The 26083-nt window shown below is 35.8% G+C and overlaps 1 protein-coding gene and 1 pseudogene across 1 annotated transcript; one reads left to right on the top strand and one right to left on the bottom strand.

The window, feature by feature from the left end:
* Positions 1–1729: 1729 nt before the first annotated feature.
* On the bottom strand, positions 1730–3093 carry LOC132304742 (uncharacterized). Its single transcript, XM_059802466.1, has 3 exons — positions 2038–3093; positions 1872–1924; positions 1730–1763 (listed from the first exon to the last, which is right to left on the bottom strand). Exons 1-3 carry the CDS (start codon positions 3091–3093, stop codon positions 1730–1732), a joined length of 1143 nt encoding a protein of 380 aa, XP_059658449.1.
* A 6751-nt stretch (positions 3094–9844) lies between these two features.
* On the top strand, positions 9845–16742 carry LOC132302772 (pentatricopeptide repeat-containing protein At5g66500, mitochondrial-like; annotated as a pseudogene).
* The last annotated feature ends 9341 nt before the right edge of the window (positions 16743–26083 follow it).

Raw genomic sequence — 26083 nt, 5'->3', positions numbered from 1 at the left:
AACCTTGATCTGAGATTGATTGAAGATGTTGATTTCCACTTTTTTCTGCATTTTGCTTCCACTTGGCTCCTTTCTTTGATTCATCCCAGAATTGATTCATTTCTGCTCTTATTTGGCTGAATTAGCTTATTTTCGGGATAAGTGCCTGAAAATGAAAATAATACGAAATCAATCTAAAACGGTAAAGTAAGATAGATAAAGGTACTAAAATGCCTAAACTTAAGGGGTTTAAATACGCACTTTTCAACGCTCATCATGAATCATCTGTAAGACATGGGTTTTGTGGTGTGGCGTGAAGAGGACTTTTCAGGAATAGGAAATGTTTTTGTGATAAAAGGGCAGCTGTGTTGATCTCAGAGTCAGACGACAATCCTGGGAAGTTGTTTTTCAATTGCAAGGATAGGGTTTGTAGTTTTTTTCGAATGGTGGACTCCTTCAGCTGGTTTCAGTGAAGCTACAGAAGAGGAACCTGAAGCTCAATGAGGTCATATTATGCCCATCAGTGATTTCATTGCAATTGTTAAGTCAATGTTAGTTAGAAGCATGTTTTTATTTGGGATGTCAGTTGTGGTGCTGTTTGTTTGCCTTTTTGTGAAGTGAATTTCGTTTTGGGGGTTTCAGTTGTAGTGCTCTGGTTATATCCATCTCCTTGTGTTGTTAGGATTTAGTAGTATGTTTTGGGAGTTGAAAAATCTAATTGTATGTTGAATTTTCTTATTGTATGTTGTTGTATGAATCAAAATCTTGTAGAAGTATGAGATGAATGAAAATTTAATCTGTTTTGTTGAAGGTGATGTTGTATGAATTAGAATAAACATCTGTGTGTACAATTTGCAAGTTATATTTATTATGCAATGAGACAAAAATTAGGTGATTTTAGTTTGCTGAATGATAGTGCAGCACAAGTTATGATAGTGATTGGAAGTGTAAAGTTTTGGGGGTTGAATTTTGTGATTGGAATTGTAAGTTATTGGAACTGCACCTGCTATACAGTTCAAGTAAAAATCAAAGTGACCTGCACCTATTATACACTTCAAGCAAAAATGTGATTGGAATTGCAAGTTATTGGCACTGCACCTGCTATACAGTTCAAGTAAAAATCAAAGTGACCTGCACTTGTTATTCACTTTAAGCAAAAATGTGATTGGAATTGCAAGTTTTTGGCACTGCACCTACTATACAGTTCAAGTAAAAATCAAAGTGATTTGCACCTGTTATACACTTCAAGCAAAAATGGAAGTGCAAGGATTTGGCATTGAGCTGTAAGTGTCAAAGTGACATACTCAGTGTTATAGGTAACATGTGCACTAAAAAACCTATCAACCATTCAAAAGTGAACAGTAATTTAGTTGATCTAAGTCACTGCAATTCACTGAATATGCAATGCACTTTGCGATCCGACCTTCACCTGTTATATAGTTCAAGCAAACTAAATACAGTAGCTAAAACACTAATAATAAAATGATATAAGATGGCATACATTCATAATAAAGTGTTCATACACAAACTGATAATAAACAAAAAGGCTGACAATAAACAACTTAGTTTTGTACTAGTGTTTCACATTATCACAGACTGTCAATAAAGAAAAAGCTATTATAATATAACATGTCTTCACTCTATTCACTTGAACAATCACCAAAAAATGGGAGTCTTCATGTCAGCAATAATCATAAATATAACAAAACATTCATCAACAAGATCATCGTCAAGTTTGTGGCCATTTTCACTACCAGCATGCATACTCATTTTCCATCATTGACCTGTCAATGAAACAAATAAATGACAATAAATCAAGTTAATTAGTAGATTATATGATCCTCAAAGACTTAAGATTTAATTAACAGATTATAGGACTACTGTTATTATACCTAGAAGATGATGCTTGGGTTTGTGACAATTGAGAAAATGGTATGTTTTGAACCTGAAATGAAAAGTGGTAAAACAATAAGTGAGCTTGAATATGATATACAATTTTAAAGCTGTGAATATGGTACTTTTTACTAAAATTGAAGTAAAATTGAACAATAACCATACCTCTTGATTTGCAATTCGAGCTGGAATATCAACTCCTCTGGCTCTACCTCTACCACCCCTTCTTCCTCTTGCTCTTGCAGGCATCCCATCAGGTCCTCTTGCTCTCCCTCTTCCAACACTTGGTGGTCTACCACCCCTTCTTGGTGGAGGTATGTTAATGACCAATGGCTCAGGTATTTTGCAAGTCCTTGAGTTATAACCATTTTCCTTGTACTTGGAACATTTCAAACTTTCCTTTGATCTATTAAGTTTGGTAGAACCTTTGGGATCATCATTCTTCTTGTTCCTAGCCTTCTTTGGCCTACCAATGGGTTTCTTATAGTGTGGTGGAAGTAATGTGTCAATGCTGTCAGTTTTCATTAACATTCCCATTGGAATGGGAAGGATCATACCACCATAACACTTCATATAGGTTTCTCTGTAATAAAATGGGTGAACATATGACTTTGGAGTGTCCTTTTTAGTAAATATACAAGCCATTGCATGCCTACAAGGAATACCAGTTAAGTTCCAAACTCTGCAGCTGCAGGTATGTCTTTCAAGGTCAATAGCCTCACTGATTCCATAGCATTGAACTTCATACTTGTCATCACCAGCATAGTGAACCTTATATATGGAAGCTTGTTGTTTCACTTTGTTGAATGCCTTTTGGATATCTGGACAAAACAACCCAAACTGTGTATGCATCCACTCCCTCTTACACTGAAACCTTAACATTAAATGCCTTCTAATCCACTCAAGCATGTATATGATCGGCTTATCTCTTACTTTAAGGATTACAGCATTCCAACTCTCACAAATGTTATTAATAAGCATATTATTTTTTGAAGTGTCAGTGAAGGTTGACTTTGACCACAAATGAATTGGCACATTTGTCAACCAATCATGAGCTTCAACATTTAACTCTCTAATTTTTCTCATATGTTGTTGGAAATCTGCTTCAGTGTATGCCCTTGCAGCCTCCCATAATTGAATTTTCAATTGTTGGCCTTTGAATCTGAGCTTGAAATTCTTATAAAGATGCCTCACACAAAACCTGTGATCTGATCCCTCCATTGTGCTCTCAAAGGTCTCTACTAAACCCTGTAAATAGGACATCAAACTGTCAATAAAAATTGTAATTAAGTGTGTGCAGGTAAGTGTGTGACTGCAGGTGAGTGTGTGTATAATTAAGTGTGTGCAGGTAAGTATGTGCTGCAGGTGAGTGTGTGCAGGTAAGTGTGTGACTGCAGGTGAGTGTGTATGCAAGCGAGTGTGTGTGTAGAAGTGAGTGTGTGCAGGTGAGTGTGTGTGTGTGTGTGTGCAGGTGAGTGTGTGTTGCAGGTGAGTGTGTGTACAAGTGAGTGAATGTGTGTGTACAAGTGAGTGTGTGTGTGCAGGTAAGTGTGTGTTGTAGGTGAGTGTGTGTGCAAGTGAGTGTGTGACAGCAATGTGTGTGTATAATTAAGTGTGTGTTGCAGGTGAGTGTGTGCATAAATAAGTGTGTGCAGGTAAGTGTGTGTTGCAGGTGAGTGTGTGTGCAAGTGAGTGTGTGACAGCAATGTGTGTGTATAATTAAGTGTGTGTTGTAGGTGAGTGTGTGACTGTAGGTAAGTGTGTGCATAAATAAGTGTGTGCAGGTAAGTGTGTGTTACAGGTGAGTGTGTGTGCAAGTGAGTGTGTGACAGCAATGTGTGTGTATAATTAAGTGTGTGTTGCAGGTGAGTGTGTGACTGCAAGTGAGTGTGTGCATAAATAAGTGTGTGCAGGTAAGTGTGTGTTGCAGGTGAGTGTGTGTGTAAGTGAGTGTGTGACAGCAATGTGTGTGTATAATTAAGTGTGTGCAGGTAAGTGTGTGTTGCAGGTAAGTGTGTGACTGCAGGTGAGTGTGTGTATAAATAAGTGTGTGCAGGTAAGTGTGTGTTGCAAGTGAGTGTGTGTGCAAGTGAGTGTGTGTATGAAGTGAGTGTGTACAGCTAAGTGTGTACAAGTGAGTGTGTACAAGTGAGTATGTGTGGAAGGAAGTGTGTGACAACACAGTAAAATACATTGAACCTTCTATCTATCAGAGATGAAGGTTATATCATTGTATGGCCCTATAACATCCATCAACTCTCTTATAAACCATTCCCAAGAATCTCTTGTCTCAAACTCTACCACTGCAATTGTAACTGGGAACATTTGACCATTCCAATCCATAGACACTACACTCAGTAGATAACCACCATAAGGACCCTTTAGGAAACATCTATCTACACCAATTAGTGGCATACAACCTTGTTTAAAACCAACTATCATTGCAGCATAACAAATAAAGACTCTTTGAAACTTTCTAACACTTTCATCAACAGTGGGCTCAGTTTGTATTTTAACTACACTGCCATGGTTAGTTCTCAATATCAAGCTACAGTAATCCCTCATTTTACCACACTGCTCAGCATCATTCCCTTCAATCAATTCTAATGCCTTTCTTTCTGCCCTATAAATTTTATGTGTGGATACATCAATGTTCATTTCAGATGCAATTGTGCTCTTAAGTGTTCCCACAAGTATCTTAGGGTTCAATCTCACTTGTTCACAATATTTGTTTGCTAAGAAGGTTGATGAGGCCTACCCATTTGTATAAAACCATAAATAGTTAGTATGTTCTAGCACATAGGTCTTAATAATCAAGCAATCTTCATTTTCAGGTTTGCTTGCATGTATCCTCCAACCACGTTCAGCCTTGCACACTGCAGTTATCCTATCTCCATCATTCCTTGTGAACATTATATCAAACTTGTTTTTCAATGCACTTTCCCTAAGTGCCAACCTAAAATCAGCAGCTAACCCAAATTTCATGCCCAATTCCAATTCTTTTTCTCCAAAATCCCTTGAAATAATGTAATCCTGGTGCATATAAGCACTATCAACACATTCATCATCAGATTCACATAGACTTATCAACTCATCATTAGGACCATACTCACTTGACACAGGAGTAATGAGTTGGGTATCACTCATTAGATAATCCCACCCTAAATCAGCATTTGAGTTGACCTCATTCTCTGCCCCATTCAACAAAGGTGCAACAATGTATGATTTCACAACAGACATTTTTCCATGAGCTTCATGGCCATAAAACATCCTAAACACATCTAAATCACACTTCACTTCTCTAAATTGTTGCCACTCATAAGGTACTTTGTAGAACACTTCACTGATCACCCCATACCCCAATCCAGTTGCCATCTTTTGAACCTCAAGATATGACATTATGTCAGGGTCTATCTTTTCAAATTTAGTTATATTTCCTCTTAAGTATGTCATAGGGGGTGATTTCTCAAATATACCCCCATGATGAAGTTCAATGGTAAACATATCATCCATCTACAACAACAAGTGGGTACGTTAACCTTAATATAAGCAATGACAGAGACAACCTTAATCAAAATAGCATAGACACTTCATCAATTTAGTTATATTTCCTCTTAAGTATGTCATAAGGGGTGATTTCTCAAATACAACCCCGATGAAGTTCAATGGTAAACATATCATCCATCTACAACAACAAGTGGGTACAGACACCTTAATATAGATAATGACAGAGACAACCTTAATCAAAATAGTATAGACGCTTCATTCAATAAGTGTACAAACAATAAAGACAATGCAATCATTAAATAACATACCCAATTAAATAATTTAAGCACATGATCACTATGTATGTCAGTATGCAATTGGGGTACAATGAAATAACATATATTGCATATTTAGTAACACAAAGGGACCACTATAATATAGACAATGCAATCAATAATGGTGGGTCAAAATTAAATACAAAAACGACTACTACAAAGCATATCAGGTCATTTGATAAACATAGAGGTACCACCATTTCACATAAAGTCATGAAACAAAGACATTATATACTATTTTATGGAGACAATAGAAAGAAACAATAACTACAAACAAGGTTTTTAGACAGGGACTAGTCGACATGAAGAAGAAAAAAAACACTGCAAAGACATTGTACCTCGAACCTTTCAAATAAAATAAAAATCAACTATAACATCAGAGTTCTAAAAAGGCAAAACTTTTCTTCTAAAATGTCACAGCAACATCAACAAAATTGACATAAGAAAAATTTTTCTTGTAAAGTGTCACAACAACATCATCTACAAAGTTTTACTCCTATCCTTAAAAATATTCAACTAAGACTTTATACAAAGCAACAAAAACGCATGAACAAAGCAAGAAACAGACATAACTGAGCTTCGTCATTATATAACAAAATTGATATACACATATATAAGAAAAATCAGTTAATTAGAGTAAGAGAGTTACTGAATGCGAGTCCCACACCTTAAGTCAAACGTTTTTTAGGGTTTTATGTTGATTAGGTTTGCAAACAAGGCTGATTTGCAGACAAGGCCGGACGATGGCTTCCTTTTCTCCTTTCTGTCTTTGCCGCGAATAAAGAAAGGTGGGTTAGGTTAGGTTTGGCTGATGTGTGGGTGATGTAAGCTAGAGATAAGAATCCTTATCTTGTTGTGCTGTCAAAATGCTATTAGTTGGTTAGATTTTCTGTGCCACGTCAATAAGTGAAATTGGTATTCACACCAAACTGCATCGTTTTATTAAAAGGGTAACTTGATCTTTTTTCTTTTCCGATCGCCTGAGTGGTTAAATTGCAAGAAAATGAAAGTTCAAGGGGGTTTCTTGTAGTTCCAGGGGGTTAATTGCAAAACCCCCATAGTTGAGGGGGGTTTTTTGCACTTAACCCTTTATTTTTATATGCTTGAATAGTTGCATGAGATGTCTACAAGTTAGATAAGAATCACCATCAATAATATTAATAGTATTTTGTACAATGGAGTCATGTGTCGATAATGTTTACGTAACATAGTACACACTACTCATAACTCTAAATTCTCTTAATCAACATGTTTGGAAATTTAATCATGTTATGTTTCTGTATAGAAATGGCAGATGCCTGATGTTAATAATAATCTTGCAAGACATATACTTCTTCCTGTTTATTGTTGGTATAAAGACTAGTGTTGTTAGTCACAATCCGACTCTAGACCAAATGTGTCCCATTGGAGCTTTGTTTGCCTTTACTTTCCAAAAAGCCTACCTAATCAAATAGCAATGAGATTTTAGATACTAGTTCCTATGGACTGGAAGCTTAAAATTTGGGAAATTTTGCATTTATCCCTATTGATGTTTGCCAAAATAATAGTCCTCATTTGTTTTAGTAATTTTCTAGTGTATTGAATAGTTTAATCTGACTTTAAAGGGCAAGTGAATTTACTATATTTGCTCACTTGTTTTATTTATATTTTAACTGTTAAATGACTAATTAAAGAGAGATCTTTCTATTTTGTTCCAGACAAAAACAAAATACAAAACATACATTGTCTCTTCAAATCACTAATTACTATAGATTATTTGCAAAATTAATAATAATTATACTTCCCACAACTAATTTTAATCCTTTGGAGAATTATTATTGTAAATGCTATGATTCGCCACATTATCATTCTTTCAGGGAAATCTTGTTTCATATTGTTACTATTAGAAAATCTATCACACTCACACACGTTGTTTATCTCCTAAATTCTCTTCATATGAGTGATTATTCTTAGGTTCTAACGAACATGACTTTGCTGCTAGTATTTCTTATAGTAGTTTAGCAGAACTCAGAAATTACTATCTTATATATAATTTAGTATGTAAAAGGTTTTGTGCATATTCTTGTGTTGTATATATTCATTTTCTAGTCATGATGTCAATTCAGTTAAGGTTATGAACTTTAATTTCTCTTATATGTTAAATTTTCATTTATTATAATGTGCGCTTAATGAATTTATAAAAAAATGTAGGGTAATTCAAATCAAATGGGCAAGAAGAGTTGTTAAAGTTGAAGTTGAAGCTGAAGATGGGGTTGTGGCTGTGCTTTCAGCATTTCCTTCGCCTTGGATGGATTCTTTTTGAAAAACTTGTACTACATCTATAAAAAATTCTTAATTCTTTTTTTGTCACATTTAGTAGATCTAGACAATTTGGATGGTATTTTCATATTGGCAGGTTAACTTGTGGTTGTATTAGTAGACATTTTTTGAGTTTTGGTTGACATTTACCAGCTTTATCTATTAGTAGACAATTTCGATGGTAAAAACAATTTGGATGGTATTTTTATATTGCAACTTGTGTTATATTGGATGACATTTAGCAACAGTAAAGACATTTTTCCAAACAATAAAGGGCAAAAAAAAAAAAAAAAAAACACCAGGGAACCCATCGTTGTTTCCTTAAAGACACCAGGGAACCCATCGTTGTTTCCTTAAAGAAGTGCTCGTAATTGCCAACCTTGTTTCCTTCGCCCCCCAAATTTCTCCTTTGGATATAGCAAATCATTAAAATCACCTAATAGAACCCATCGTTGCGGAAAGGATGGTTGAAGTTGTTGTAAGTATCGCCACTGCTCCATGCGGTGTCTATCATCCACAGAAGCATATACTCCAAAAAAACACCAATCGTCGGCAACTGATGTTCCCTTAACTATACAGGTGATTTGAAAGTCTTTAACATCCATAATTTGAAGGTTAGTCTCATCATCCCAATACACCGTAATACCACCTGTAGTACCGATTGGGTCTTGAAACAACATGTGTCGATACCCCAATTGGCTTCGTATCCACTCCATACGAACACCATAATTTTTGGTCTCTAGTAATATAAGCACATTTGGAGAATGTTGAAGCACCAATTTCTTTAATTGATGAGCGGTGAGAGGATTTCCCACTCCCTGACAATTCCAACTTAAGATCTTCATGAGAAGCATAGAAAAGAGGAAAATATAGAGAGGAAATAGAAAAAGGAAAATAGAAAAGAGACCCAAAGGAAACGCGAACCAGGTGACCTAAAAGAAATCGAAGAAAAAGCACATAACCGTCCGCTAAAGGGCAGCCGAGAAAAGACAAGAAAAAATTAGGGCACAAAAACAGTCGAAAAAGGGGAAAAGACTATACAAAACAAAAAACACGGAGAAAAGAAAAAATGGATGGAGGAGGAAACGAAGTGAAAGATGATGATAACAAAACAAGAAAGAAATAGAGCAATTAAGGACAGAAGAAGAAGTAAGAAAGGGAGAGGAGAACAAGGAGTAAGAGAAGAATAGAGGCCGAACGAATAAAAGAAAAGAGAAAAAGGAAGGGGAGAAATGGAAGAAGAGAACAAAATTGAGTAGAGAATGAAAGGAGAAAAAGGAGAAGATCAAACCTGAGAGACAGCACCGGATTAATGAGCTCTCCACCCCTGAGAACACCAGGGAACCTCTACCCAGAGAGGAACGTTGTTATAACTCTGCTGGTAAAGAAGTCCAATTAGAACATCTCTAATGGTAAAATGCTAAATTCGGATGTCAAGTTTTTATTTTGACAGTGCTACAGTGTCAAAATGTTACATTTTAACAATTCTGCTCAAATGATGCATTTTATGCAAAATTCTATTTTTTGACATAACCACTATTCTTTTTCAACTACCATTCCCACCATTCATATTTGCATCAGTAATATTAATATTAGACACATTCCAAGTCAAGTTATAGACATTAGAAGGAAACTAAAATTAAACTTAATTAAAAATAATAAAAAATCTAAAATATCTTATCAAAAAATGATCCAAATATATATATATATATATTTGATTATATTATTATATAATTTTTTTATATAAATTTTTTTTTTCTTTTTCGGAAATTTATATATATATTATATATATATATATATATGTATATTATATATCTTTGATTATATTATTATTAAAAATATATATAATCATTTCAGCCTCCCGAATCCCCTCCTTCTCTATTCTCGTTCTCGACTCTTAAAATTGGCCCCCGTGTCTCTCTCTGTGCAACTGCAAACTACAAAATCAATAAGAATCAGAAGTTCAAAACCCATATAATTAGGCCAAGGTTCGGGAGGTTGGTTTTGTCAAAGTAGAGATTCAACTCCATGAATGGTACGAGGTCATGAGGATTGACAGTGAGCAAAGGGTTGTCATTTGGACCATAAAGAGTGCGGTTCATGATCGATGGCGAAGACAAGGACCTTGGACCAAGTGGTGCCTGATTTGGGGGCAGTGGCTATGATTAGATCTAACAATTTCTGATTTAGGATAGAGAAATATATACACGTGTGTGTATATGTCCATATTTAGGCCTTTTTTTCGTTACTTACCCGCTAATAGGCCTTACAACTGTTTTTCAAATGGCATCAGCATTCATACACACCACCTGTTCGACGAAACGTCCAAGAGAGACCTCTATTCGCTGAATTCACTTCTCGCCTCGCACGTTCGCAGTAGAGATGCTCTTGCGGCATGGACTCTCTTCCACCACATCCACAGCACGCATTCCGACCTCAATTCCTACACATTTACGCCAGTGTTGGGTGCGTGTTCGTCTCTGTCAGACCCCAAAAGGGGCCAACAAGTCCATGCTTTGATAATAAAAACGGGTTCCGAATCAGAAACCATCACCAAAACTGCTCTCATTGACATGTACTCCAAGTACGGCCAATTGGGTGACTCGGTTTGTGCATTTGACGAGATGGGTTTCAAGGACGTGGTCACTTGGAACACTATGCTTTCGAGCTTTCTACACCACGGTCTTCCCATGAAAGCACTCAGTGTGTTTGAAATGATGAGTAAAGAAAGAGTGGAAATTAGTGCGTTCACTTTGTGTTCCGTGCTTAAAGCTTGTACCTTTTTGAATGCCTTTGGACAGGGTAAGCAAGTTCATGGATTGGTAATTGTGATGGGCCGCGATTTGGTGGTGTTGAGTACTTCTCTGATTGATTTTTACTCAAGTGTTGGGTACATAGATGAAGCAATAAAAGTTTATGGCAAGTTAAGCCTCCGAAAGGACAATGTGATGCGCAATTCCCTTATTTCTGGTTGTGTTTGCAACCAGAAGTATGATGTGGCCATGTCAATCATGAGTTCCATGATACCCAATATAATCGCACTCACAAGCGCTCTTGCTGCTTGCTCTGTGAATTCAGATTTGTGGACTGCAAAGCAGATACTCGGTGTAGTGATCCGTCAGGGTTTCACTTTTGAAACCCAATTATGCAATGTGCTATTAGACATGTACGCCAAGTGTGGGAAAATTTTGAATGCCCGTTTGGTTTTTGATGGAATTCTTCAAAAAGATGTGGTTTCTTGGACTAGCATGATAGATGCATATGGAAGTCATGGTCACGGACTTGAAGCTCTTGAGTTGTTCAATAAGATGGGGGAGGAGGAAAATCGTGTATTGCCAAATTCCGTGACATTTCTTGATGGCATTCGGGACTGCTGGAACAAGGCCGGGCATGTTTCATTTTAGTCCAGGAGAAGTATGGTATGGACCCAGGTCCAGAGCATTATGCCTGTTTCATAGATATATTAGGCCGGGCAGGTCGGATAGAAGAAGTGTGGGGTATGTTCGATCATATGGTTAAAAATGGTACAAAGCCTACTCATGCAGTATGGGCAGCATTACTGAGTGCTTGTAGAATTAACCATGATGTCACTAGGGGTGTGTTTGCAGCAAAACATCTCCTTGATTCGGAGCCTGATAATCCCGGGAATTATGTAGCACTTTCAAATTTCTATGCAACCATTGAAAGGTGGGATTTGGTTGATGACTTGAGAAGCATTATGAAGACAAGAGGCCTTGTAAAGGAAGCTGGAAGTAGCTGGGTCGCTGTCGCATGCAACCATCAAAATGTGATCAATCTAGAGAGGTAATATACTCCCCGGTTGTGCATAGTTGGCCTTTTATATATATATGTATATTGGCATGTAGGATCTGTATTGATCAATCACTACAGGCTATTGAGCTGGTGTATGGTTGTCACTTTTGAATCAACTATTTCTGGGCAAGATGTAGTGTGATGTCCTTATTAGCTAGTGTGCTGTCCTTGTAAGTGTTTATAGATGTAGTGTGATGTCCTTGTAAGTGTTTATAGATGTTATGAACTTCCCATCCCACTCTCCTTTCAAACATTACTGTTCCAAACGTTATAATAGTTGTTACCGTAAATGATTTTATTAGAGTTAAATGCTATAGTAACATAGCAATCTTTTTACCGAAAAAAAAAAAAAAGACATAGCAATCTTATTTTTGTTACCAATTTGCAATATTGGTAGGCTTACTTACCTTTCTTACTTGCTGAAGAATTATCCTCTGAGAGTGCGCCGCAGCCTTCTCTGCATGATGTTGAAGCTGAATTGCATGATATAAGATTGAGTTTATTGATGGAGATTGAGAAGCGGAAGCAAGCAGAAGAAGACCTGAGTAATATGCAAAGCCAGTGGCTGAGGATTCGGGATCAGTTATCTCTTGTGGGCGTTACACTTCCTGCGGATTTAACAGAGCATGACCAACAGGAAGTTGATCTTGCAGAAGAGGTCAGCCGCCAAGTCTGTTTTGCTTGGTTTGTGTCGAATTCCATTGGTAGGGGAACTGCAAAGGCTGAGGTTGAGATGGAGATGGATGCTCAGATAGAATTAAAGAACTTTGAGATTGCTCGGCTATGTGACAGATTGCATTATTATGAGGCCGTGAATAGAGAGATGTCTCAGAGGAACCAGGAAGCAATAGGTGAGATTACCTCATAGTTTTTATAATTTCTATTTCTCACCTCAAACATAGTTGTTCTCTTTTTTCTTGATACTCTTAGATGGGTTTTATTTATTTCTGCTTCATACAGTATCCTGTATGATCATATGTTTTTTTTGTTCAACCTGATATCCTGCTTGTAAAATCAGAATGCACCGGTGACGCTGGTGCACATACAACTTTCACAAATAGATCATGGATAAATAAAAACATGCGTGGCAGTTAAGTTTCCATATAAACATCATCAACTTTTTTTTAATATATATAAATATATTTTCCTGTCTACTGATTAGACGATTCTTGGGCCTACTCATTTTTGTGACCTGCCTACAAATCACTGTGACACTTGAATGAATGGGCCAGTTCTTGAACAATCTGGGAAAAGTTCCACTACTTTGATGGAACGGTGGGTCTTTATTTAAGACTCAGTATGGTGGAGGAATAGTAAATTGAATTATCCTTTTCAGCCCTTTGTTGATTTTTTGAACGTTTGAACCATAAGTAATCCTAGGTTGGGCATATTAGGCCTTTTGCTTGCTCATATACAATGGTGCATTGGCAGGTCTGCGTTGTATATGTGCAAGCATTCGCATAAGTTTTTAATGTTTCAGGCCTTGGGCATATCAGCATATTTTTAGACAACCACTAACCATACTGATTTATATAAATGTATATATAAATACATTTGTAAGAACAATAGGGGCCATTGTTTGGTGCACTACTAAAATGATTGGTTTTTCAAGGGTGAGAATGCATGTTCAAATCGTAAGAGCAGTCACTTTGTGCAAATATGCCGAAGATTATTCTGTATCCAGGCCACCCTCCCGTATCCTCTATTAACTGGACCACACTGTGTAATGACCTTTGATATTTTTAAAAGAATATATAAGTTCATAAATGAAAAGAGAAGTGAGAAACAAAGTCACCGGATAAGAGATGTCACGAATTGAATACCATTTACTTATAAGAATCTGATCGGATAACCTATTCAGGTTTATGCCAAGTATATCCACTATGAAAGCCATATACTTAATACGACAACTAATAGGACAATATAGGAGTAAACAAAACTTGAGTCTGATTTTCATAGATTTAGAGAAGGCGTATGATAGAGTGCCAAGGGACATAATTTAGTGGGCCTTACAAAGAAAACAAGTACCTATAAAACTTATAAATCTTATTCAAGGTATATATAGTGAGACATTGACTGGAGTTAACACTACATGTGGAGAAACTAGTTACTTCCTTATAAAACTACATGTTGGGAAATTAGTGACTTCCTTGTAAAAATGGGATTACACCAAGGATCGGTGTTGAATCCATACCTATTTGTGATGGTATTAGACAAAATAACAAAAGATATACAAGAAAAAATCTCACGGTGTATGTTATTTGCGGATACATATTATTAATAGATACTTTTAAGGAAACTTTAGCAAAATTAGAACTATGGAGAAATGCATTAGAATCAAGAGGCTTGAAAATTAGTAAAACTAAAACGGAATATATGATGTGTAAATTTGACAAAGTAGAAAACGATGATAGTATAAATCTTAAAATTCAAGACCAACAAGTTTCCCAAATTAATTTCTTCCGTTATCTAAGATCAATATTACAAAAAAATGGAGAGGTAGATGGTGATGCAGTAAGTAGGATTGAAGCAGGATGGAAGCAAGCTGGTGGTACATTTTGTGACAAATGAATACCTAATAAATTAAAAGGAAAATTCTATGGAACGGTTATTAGGCCAACAATATTGTACATTGTGGAATGTTGGGTGTTGAAAAAGACACAAATGCAACGCATTCATGTAGCGGAAATGAAGATGCTATGTTGGATGATAGGAGTAACTGGAAGAACACTACGTACAGTGCCTATAGATGATAAAATTAAGGAAAGTAGACTTAGGTGGTATGGATATATTCAGCGTAGACCCGATGATGCACCTGTTAAAAGAGGAAGAGTTGTTTGCCTAGAAGGTAAGCCACAAAGAGGCTGACCAAAGCTCACATGGGATGGAGTAATTAAAAAAGATTTGAAAAAATTAAATCTAAGAGAAGACGTGATGTATATAGAAGAGAGAGAGAGAGAGAGAGGGGGGGGGGGGGGGGGGGGGGGGGGGGGTGTGTGTGAAGTGGGGGTGATCCATATGGGACAAGGCAAGGATAACACTTTACATAGTGTCCCAAAAATTTAGTCGGGGCAAAAACTCGGATACCCAGTTATTAGGGCATACCTTATGTATGTATAAAGATAAAGTGGCAAAGATTGATAGAGGCAATGAAAATACTAACCCAACCAGTCATCTTCTTCTTATAGATGAAATCCAAGTCACTCCAATTGGTTTCATCAAACACATGTTGTTGGTGTTCTTGGACATCGACTGTTCCAGCTGAGGATGTGAAGACTAGCCTCTTCACTGTCTTCGCTTTCACACATGATCTTATGATGCTCAACACACCGTTGATTGTTGGCTTAATCACTTCATTCTGTTGTACACAAACCAAAAGAAATTTAAAGGGTTAGAAACTCACACAAAACTACAAAAGTACTAGTTATAGTGATTGTGGCTATCATTTACAATATTTGTCATCACCCCACATTTTCTTTGGTTTGAAATATATATTCTTGTCGCGTTATAGCACTGTATTGACTTTACCTCTTCCACGTGGCAAGAAAATACACCACTGCTTGCAAATAATTTATCGACCAGAAATTTGGTGCATTTGATGTCTATATATATACCATCATGAGCATGATCACAAAGAATAATGAATAATTAAATAATGTGGTTGTATTTTTTAAATAAAAATAATCATTCTTGACTATTTCAAGAACACCATTTTTTTATTGGATAAAATGACTAATTTTTTTATTTTTATTTTTGGTAAGTAAGTAACTATGGCCTAGTGATATAAAAATATGAAAATTTTCCAAATATTTTCTTGTTTTGCCCAATTTCGGAATGTCATGCCCACTATATTTTGATTGTTTGGCTTGGGTATCTAATGTGAATCTGAATTCAGAGTGTTTGGCTGACTGATTCCCAAACTTTGAACCTTGACTTGGGACCGAGTGGCATTCTTGATGGTTCCAAAATGAACGACCTTTTGGATGTGAATTTTCTGAATTGTGAATTTGTGATATATGTTTTTGTTGTTCTGTTGTTAAACACTGCTGAAAGACTGATGAAATTATTTTCTATTGCCATCTGCGCTGTGTTGGAATAAGATGCCAAAATATTGAATTTTGTTTAACAAATCTACTCCCCACCCCCTTTTCTGCCAAAACAATAATAATAAAAATAAATAAATAAATAAAGGGGAGAAGATAAAAAGTGAAAAAAAAATTAAGAGAGAAAATGAAAAGAAGTTATACTGCATCTTGCTAGGAGGTTAGGAATCCCAAAAAAGCATTTCGTATGGGCAGTTTCTCCCAGCACAACCGATTTTACCACTTTTGCTTGTTTATGAGTTGCTCTTTATTGTTATTTATTTATTTCATGTGCCTGTGCAATTTGGATTGAAGGTTACTGGATTGAGTTGAGGTGTATGCATGGGGTATGTGAGGGCATCCTTGAAATTTCCGTAATTTTCGTTGCTGCTTAACATAGAATATTTTAAATATCTTTATGTCATTTGACTTGTGTAGAGACGACACGACACGACGGCTTAGGCAACGAAGGAAGAGAAGGCAGAGGTGGGTTTGGGGTTCGATTGCTGCTACAATTACACTTGGCACTGCTGCCTTGGCATGGTCTTACCTTCCAACAGGAAAAGGATCGTCTTCTACCAACCAATCACCTGAAGGTGACCATCCAACCGAATGACGAGCTTCCTGTTAAATAGCTAGCTGAATGAAATGTCATATAAGGAGAAATAAGTGAACGAGAGGTCAAATATGCCATCTTGTGAATATTAAAACACCGAGCTTTCTTTTCTGGTTGCCTATTTTCTGCCATTGCAGGATGTGTGTAGTTCCAGCATAATAATTTTTTTGTTCTTAAAGTTGTGCCTTCAAATGGCAATATATAGGATCAGTCTCTGTATGTAAAAATCAGGTTTTCTCATGATTTTGTGCTATAGAATCTGCATGCATCCGGACAGAGCACAAGGAGTAACTAAATTCCTTTGCACATCCAAGTCAACCGAGATGGTTCTGCAAACGATAATGTGGATTAGATTAGATTATGCTTACACGAGTAGTTTTGGATTCTAATTGGTATCTCATAAGTTTATGAATGAACTTGATTTTGCAGTTCGCTATGTCTCTTTGACATTTCATTGACCTTAAATTTCAAGGTGTTTATGCTTTGTGTGTCACAGGTTAGCTCTGTGGTGTCTGTCATAACTGTTTCGGAAGCTACCTCCGCCTGATCGTTTCTTCTAAACATGGTATTCTGAAATATGAGTTTTCATTTTTAATTTACTTGACATGATAGAAACTTGTTAGTTCTGCAGAGAATTTGGATCCCGTCCTGTGCACTATAGGGAGAGGGAGAGCGAGGGTGGAGATTTTTTGATAGGGGTTGTTGACCCCACCCCTTGTTGGAGGCGATCTCCACCTTCCATGTGCACTGGACCGTCGTTCAGAAAGCTAACCTAGATTTTTTGCTATTCAGCTTCCAACATAGTGATAGCTAGTCCTGGACTGTCGTTCGGAAAGCTAACCTAGACTTTGCTATTCAGCTTGCAGGATAGTGACAGCTAGTCCGGAAAGCTAACATAGACTTTGCTATTCAGCTTACAGGATAGTGACAACTAGTCCTCCATTGCAATAGAATCTGGTCTAGTACATCTTCAACTAAGAGTTGGATTGTACGGATAACCGTGTGTGTTTGTGTTGAGTTCAAGTTGGACTCAAGTGGAGTGTTCATATACCTAAAGAACAAACCTCTTTCACATGGGAAAATAAGAGGTCCAAGAATATGATTTATCATTGGAGATCAAATTTACTTGAGTATTTGGGAGCACGTAATTGAGATTTTGAAATTGGAATCGGAAGAAATTTGGTTTGAAGATTGAATTAAATTTCCTCCGATTTGATTCACACAATTCGGTGCTTTAAAATGGAACATTAAATTATTCTCGAGCTGTTCTAAAATGATATATATATATATATAGAATGGAGTATAAAAGAAAGAAGCAACTGGTCATTGTCATCTATATGTAGCGCTGATGAAGACCGCAGATTCTATGCATTAAAGAAGAAAGAAACCAACATTAAGCATGGAGTTGGGTTTACATCAAAAACTGAAGTAGCACCGATAGCCTTTACAAATATTCCAAGCTCTTTACAAGTAAGAAAGTTGAATTATTGTCCTATAAAAGCCTTCTATCTTTGAATTAAAATCACTTTCCAAATCATTCTACATTATTATGTTTAATATTATCGATTACCCACCATATCTTCCCCATAACTTTCACGGCTGATTGCAGATTCCAAAGCGAAAGGAAAGCAATTTTACACCACTAGAACATCCTTTCTACCTTTTGACATTTTCTTTATTTCTTTTGGGATAACAATAATCTAAATAATGAAGCTTTTATACATACACAATCGTGGTAATTTATATTCTTGGAGAAAAAGAATAAAGTCAAGGTGCTGAAACTATGGAACAAATGGACCCCATTACTCTATCCCCTTTGAAATTTAGACTACCCCCCTACCCTAGTGGAGCTGCATATATTATCTAATATATATATATATATATATATATATATATATATATATAATATTTATGGATAAATTACAGACCTCCCGTGAGGTTTCATAAATATACACTTACCTCCCTCTTATTTGCGAAATTACACTATCTCCCTTGATATTTGTATAGAAATAGCACATACCTTCTATTTGTTAAAGAGCCAATGACAAAAAATGTTCATGTCAACATTTTTATAACTTTTAAATTTTCATTCTACCATTGAAAGACAAGTTTATTGCAATAATATTGTATATATATATAATATTATTGCAAAAAAAATAAAAAATAAAAAAAAAATAATTAAATGTATATATATATATAAAGACATAAACGTAATTACAAACCTAATAAGTCTAACAGAAACGTAATTGCAAACCAGACTCGAACATGTAACCCTAACCGGGAGAGTTGTAAATTAACTGTGTGTGTGTGTGTCTCTCTCTCTCTCATTCGTGAGATTTGGAAGGTGAAGGTAAAAGTAAAGGCTGATTTGAGATGTTATGACATAAACATAATTTTAAACCAGACTCGAACTTGCAACCTTAACTTGAAGACTTGTAAATTAACTCTCTCTCTCTCTCTCTCTCTCTCTCTCTCTCGTTAACGAGGGTTGGAAGGCTAGGGGAAGTTAAGACTGATCTGAGATGTTAGGGTAGAAGATATTGCAAACATAATTGGTGGCTCAGAAAAAAGTAATCCTTTTATCTCCTAAACTTTGACTAAAGAAAATGGAGATTGCACGCATGATGAGTACAGTATTCATTTTGTACTGTCTGTTGACCAAATTATATTATCACCATGAACATCTTTTACTTAATTGGACAGGTCAGTTCGAATTTCCAAAAGATCATGAAATAGATTTCAATTACGAGTTATCAAATCTTTTTTTGCTTTCCGGAAGGCAAAGGACTAAAAAGGTATAAATAATCTTATGTTAGATTTGGACAGAAACTTTATAATTTAATTTCATCTTTAACTATTACTTTATTATGATTAATATATATATATATAATTTAATAATTTAATTTCATCTTTAACTATTACTTTATTATGATTAATATATATATATATATATATATATATATATATATTCATGGTAAGAATGTGAGGAGTTAATAATGGTTAGAGGGAGGGGGAGGATTCAAGACTCTAATATGAGTTTCCGAACACGATAATAAAAGTATAATTCTTTTTTTCCTTATACATAAGTAAATATAATTAACTCAACTTCCAACCAATTTTTTATAAACTATTGAAGCTTGATTTGATCAATTCAAATATAATTAATAGGATCATTCCGTTCTTATAAAACTTATCACTAAAATACCCCTAGAGGGGAATAAGGGTAAGCCGAAAATGATTTTTCATGATATAGAAAATGAAAACTATTAGCCCACAAGAAGTTTTGTGAATAAGTGATCATTCAAAAATGTGTAAGGAATATTTATCTTTTTACTAAACAAGATGTGTTGAGTTCATGGATCATTAAATACTTTTTAAATTACTCCAAGCTATTTAATCGTTTAATAATTAGAGTCATTATTTAGTCATTATTTGATATTGATAAATAATCACTATGAGTTCAACTCAACATAATTAGATCAACTAAGAATTTTCTTTCTTTATCATCTTTGGATCAAATCATTGAATTACCGATCACAACCTATTAAGTTAAAGCTTGAATTATTACATACATGTCGAAAAGGACGTGTTATTAATAACAAGACCAACAATTATGATACCAGTATGTAACAATAATGTAAAAAATAAAAATATTACATTCTCGATTCAGTTTTCAGTTGTGTTGTAGCGTTGCATTTTCATATAAAATTCATATACATCCTCTAAGTATTTGCACTGCATGAGTTTGTATATAAAATAATAATAATAATATAAATTTCCATCCATTTTTGTTACCAAATCTCCATATAAAATACATGATACATCCTCAAAGTATTTGTATTGCATGAATTTGTATAAGAAAATTAATAATACTATATTGGTGGATTTTTGTTACAAAATGATGTCATAATTATTTAAATAAACACGCAATAATTGAGAAATTTTATTTTAATTTAATACCGACTAAAATTATTGTTCAACACTTTTTATTGAAATCAAACAAAAATAAATAAATTTTACAGCACCATTAATTGCAAAATATTTCACCAACCACATCTGGATTTAAAATGGGAAAAGATTGTGCAGAGACAGTGAGAAGATATTTAAGACAGCTAATTTTGTCAGTGATTTGGGAGAAAAAAAAGTAAGAGCTAGCAGTCGTTATCTTGTGATAACCAGTGCTACTCACCCTACAGCCATCTATTCCCATAGGAACCTTGACTCCGCCACGTTGTCTCTTTATTGCAGGAGCTAAATTGACCAATACTAACTACATTACCCTGCAACACACGCAAACAATATATATATATATATATATATATATATATATATATATATATGTTGGTATCTAAATTTGGGCCATGTTTGAAACGATTCATAGTACTTTGGAATAATTTTTAACAAGTCATATTTTTATTTTTGTCAAAATTCATATCACAAAATTAGTGATATTATGTTTTGGTATAACGAGGAAGGAATTAAAGCAAATTTTCAAATTTTTCAAAATAAATTTTAGTTACTAAAACATGATTCCGATTTTTACACAAAACACTTCAATAACAAAATCGTTTGTTTTAATATTGACAAAAAAACGTAATACCTAAAACACATCACATGTCAAACGGGTCCTTAAAGTCTGCTTGGTTTGTAATTCTATAACAATTTTTTGTTTTCAGAAAATTAAAAACTATACAAAAAAAATTTCTATTAGGAAAAGAGTTGTTTTTAGATAAATATCTTTTATAATTTTTTGAAAATAGTTTTTTGTTCTTTGAATTCTTGAAAACTGATTTCAAATTTACAAACTAAGTCAATCCTTATTTTTTTGTCTCTACAAAGAAGAATATTGCACTCTATTTTGAAAGACGAAAAAACATCACTAAGTTTCAGCCAGTGAAATGCATTGCGTTAGATAAAAGAAATTTAGGATGATATCAATTATATTATTATATCTTAAGAACATATTAATGTTTACTGGATAACTTTCATTATATAATTATATATTCTGACTAGTTTTTAGGCTTGTATATTTATTCTTTAATGAAAATTGATACATCTAGTCTACAACAACATTGGAATGTGAAAAAAAAAAAAAAAAAAAAAAAAAGGGACATTGATTTGAAATTCATTCCCTCAATTATGAACTATTTCCTGCTTCAAGCATAGGATTTTGAAAATTTGTTGTCGGTCAACAGAAGACGTAAGGTTTTCCTCCAATGGGGATAAAACTATTCATGCATGCTCTTTTTTATTTGCTATTATGCTTGAAATTTACGTAAAACGCATTTCTGTCGTGAGAAAATTTGAAAAGACATTTATGTTCTTATGTTGTAATGATAAATAATAATAAAAGTATAATGAATATAATTATCATTTAATACATTTGGTTAAAGTCAACATTGACAAAAACGGCAGTACTATCTACCATCATACTTGAAATTTACTTAATACCCATTTTCACCATTAGAAAGTCTGAAAAGTAATTTTTATCCTTATGTTGTAATGATAAATAATAATAAAATACAATAGGTATAATTGTCATTTAATAAATTTGGGTCAAAGTCAACGCTAACATAGAGAGCATTATTATTTTTGAAACTAAAAGAGATACATTAATCAATAAGGGAGTTCTAGTTACTTTCAATCATTATTTTTTAAATATTTAAGAATTTTAATTTACATTATTATTCAATTTCACCTCTAAAGTTTAGTAAAAAAGAAGAACAAAAACTTGACATCAACAATTCTTTCTACATTTAGCATGAATAAATATTGTTTCATGTTTTATCTTTTTGATATATGAATCTCAGCCACAACCCCTTATCAAGCAGAAGGAAAACAAAATACCACAACAACCTCATACTCTCTCCCAACAAAAGACTATCCTCACTAGACCACAAAACCAAAGTACTCTCAGTCACCAGCAACCTCCCTCAATAAATAACCCAATTCCTAACCATCTAAAACCACCATTCACCCCTATACGCAAACAAACCAACCCACCTACAGCTCTAATACAAGACACTGCATTAAAAATAACCCCAAGGAAACCAGCACACCCATCCATCCCCAAACCAACAAAACCATCAACATCAATAACCTTACTTACACAAGTCTACCCCCCTCCACTACCACCCTCCCTCAATGGGAAAGCATTCCCATCACCTACCATTAAACCTATGTGAAGCATAAGCAACACAATCACTACCCCTACCTCACCAAAGGATCACTCACCTCACTCACAGGATACCACTCCAGATCATTTACAACCTACAAGTTCGCAGACTCAGCAAATCAGGAACTTCAACCCACTGCTTTATAGCTTCCCAGCACACCAGATTGATCGGCTGATGGAACAACTACGATGGAAGGATGAGAATTTGGGCAAAGCTCTGGACATGTTCAAGGAGAAGAACAAGATAATCTCAGAGTTAAGGGAAGAAATAGCTCAACTCAAAATCCAGAAGGCTTCATCAATCAATCACCAAAGCTACATGAACACAATTTCAAAGCTACAAGCTAAGATTGTTGAACTCAAGAGGCAAAGCAACCACCATCATCCACCAACAGCCACCACCTCCGACGGCTTGACAACCAATGTGGACCCAGGTTTGAACTCTAATTTGAATTTGAATTCAAATGAAACAGTCAAAATTTCAAGACAAAGTACCTTTATAGTCAACCTTACCTCTTGTCCCATACGCCACTCCAGTAGAGGTAACCACTGACAGCTTCCCCACCAACCACATCCCATCTCCTACTTTATAACCTTCATTTAGCCTACAGCCAAACTCACCTCAGTCCAATGCACAACCATTACATATCTCTACTCTATCACATCACACCACTGACCCTCAACCTAGCAACCCTCATCCACCACCACCTCAGATTACTAACCAGGAGGCAAAGTCATGGACTGAAGTGGTAAAACAATGCAATAATAAAATGAGATTCGAATACCTTCCTCCTTCATCCCTTTCATCCAACATCATTGACCTCCCCAAAGAAGTTATTGATAAAGGTCTCCACTTTTGGAATGAATCCCATATGGTAGGGATATCCATCTATAAAAGAATCCCCTTCAAGGTCATCCAATCAGCAGCGGCTAAGCTATGGAACAAGCATGGACTCACTGGCACTATCCAATGAGAAGGAAACTCTTTTTTCTTCAGATTCAAATCAACCATTGAAGCAAAAAAGGTTTTATCATTAGGGCCATGGTCCATTGCAGGCCATCCTTTTTCCTTGATGAAATGGAATCAGGTTAACCAACCATCCCTGAACCACCTAGGCTGCATTCCATCTTGGGTCAAATTTCATGGTATTCCACCTAACTACTGGATAGCCAAAGGCCTTAGCTACATAGCCAGTTCAGTGGGTGAGCCTCTTTATGCAGATGAAGCCGCTGAGAACAGAATTAAGCTTAAATTTGCAAGAATTTGCATCAATCTTGACTTGTCCAAACCACTGAAGCATGAAATACATCTAAAAATGGAGGATGGCAACCTAAAGCAAGTCAGAATCAAATACCTATGGCTTCCAAAGACCTATAACAAATGTAATCAACTCAACCACACATATGAACAATGCCCCCTCAATTACATTAAATCAACCAAACACAATTCTACCACTAATCACAATAGATCCCCCAATAACTCCAGGTCACCACAAAAAGATTACAGTCCAGCAACCAACCCACCCAATACTGAATGGATTACAGTCAGGAAGAAAAGAAGGAACTCAACCCCAATCATTGATGAACCCCTTCCTCAACCTACAAATCAATTCTCAATCCTAGCACATATACCCAGGAAGCAAATACATCTACCAACATCCAAACTACTACCAACATCCAAATTACCCCTTCCCATCACATTAGTCACTCCTCTATAGGCACAATGGTACAGAACACATTTTCAAGCTCTCCTAATCCATCCAATTCACACTTACCATACCACTCTCCACTGTGCTGCAAGAAACTTAACTTCTCTAATATGACACCATCCCCTCCAAAATTAACTTACAAGGATCCCCACCCAACTTCACCATCAACTTTTCCACTGGCCAGAAAATAAGGGATTAATCACCACTCATCTAACCTGTCTTCACCACTTGCAAAGTCCACCAATGAGAAAGTCACAATAAGATCCATGAAGAAAGCAGAAAGTCCAGTGGCAGCTCAGAATTGATGTTTAATGGTCATGTCCAAGGCCACAAACATCTTCAAGGTTCTATCTCTCATCCTTTTAATGATCTCCTTCCTCACATAGAACATTAGAGGGCTAAACCAGCCCTCTAAACAAACAGGTTGATCTCTGAAAAAAAGCTTGATTTAGTCTCTATAGTTGAGACTAAAGTCTCTCAAACCAACATTGAATCTATACATGCATAGATTCCTGGCACCCACTTAGTCCATTGTGCATAACTACAGTTTCTCTCCTTTGGGTAGAATTTGGGTATTATGGAACCCAAATGTTATTGATCTCAATGTGATTGACACAAATAGGCAAGCCATCCACTGTAGCATCTCCATCACAGGCCAAAACATTGCCTTCTTCACTTCCTTTATATATACAGCTAACTCTGTTGCTGAGAGACATGTGTTTTGGGAGAACATCAAACTTTATGCAGGTAACTTTGTCCAATCCCCTTGGCTTTTGATGGGAGACTTCAATGCCATTCCCAATGCCAGAGAGAAATATGGTGGCTCAATGAGATGGTGCCCAGCCATGACTGACTTCAAAGAATGCCTGCAGGAAGCTGAGCTTGAAGATTTGAAATTCAATGGTATACTTTATTCTTGGTGCAACAGAAGCTCGGGAGTAGCCTGCATAGCCAAAAAAATTGGATTGAGCATTGGTTAACCAAAAGTGGACCAGCTCATTCCCAGTATCTAAGTGCAGCTTCTTGACCCTAGGGATCTCGGACCATAGTCCCATTCTTGTTTCCATGGATTTCCACCTCCTAAGGAGATGTCTCCCATTCAAATTCTTCAATGATTGGAGTTCTCATCCCAAGTTCCTACCCTCAGTACAGGAAGTATGGAACACACATTGAGGGCACAACAATGTACCAATGTGTCCAAAAGCTCAAACTGCTAAAACATGTCCTCAAAATCAACTGCAAGAAGGAATTTACTGATATTGAGTCTAAGCTACATTTAGTCAAACTGGAGTTGGACTCTTGCCAACTTGATCTTGACTCAAATCCAGGCAATGATCTCCTAAGGCACCTTGAGAGGTCACTTACTAATGAATACTTGAGGCTAGCTAAACACCAAAAAGACATGTTAAGGCAAAAATCAAGAATAACATGGTTGAAGCTGGGTGATTGCAACTCTTCCTACATCCACAAATCCCTCTCATCCAGAAACAACAGGAAGAAAATTGTTTCCCTTACCACTGATGATGGTCAAGTCCTAACTGATAGGGAAGCCATCAAAACAGCAGTTGTTTCCCACTTTCAAAACCTTCTTGGCTGCTCTCCCCCTCTAACACACAACATTAGTGATCTTCAGCCATTCATCACCAGATTGGTACCTGCTCACCTCCATAGTTTTTTAGATGAGGCCTCATCCCACA

This window comes from Cornus florida, unplaced genomic scaffold, assembly GCF_030987335.1.
Source record: "Cornus florida cultivar Cherokee Brave unplaced genomic scaffold, ASM3098733v1 CherokeeBrave_3.0.0_Hap2_Chr04, whole genome shotgun sequence".
In the NCBI taxonomy this organism is placed as follows: Eukaryota; Viridiplantae; Streptophyta; class Magnoliopsida; order Cornales; family Cornaceae; genus Cornus; species Cornus florida.
The sequence above is the reverse complement of the archived record's forward strand: the minus strand, read 5'-3'. Positions and strand labels throughout refer to the sequence as shown.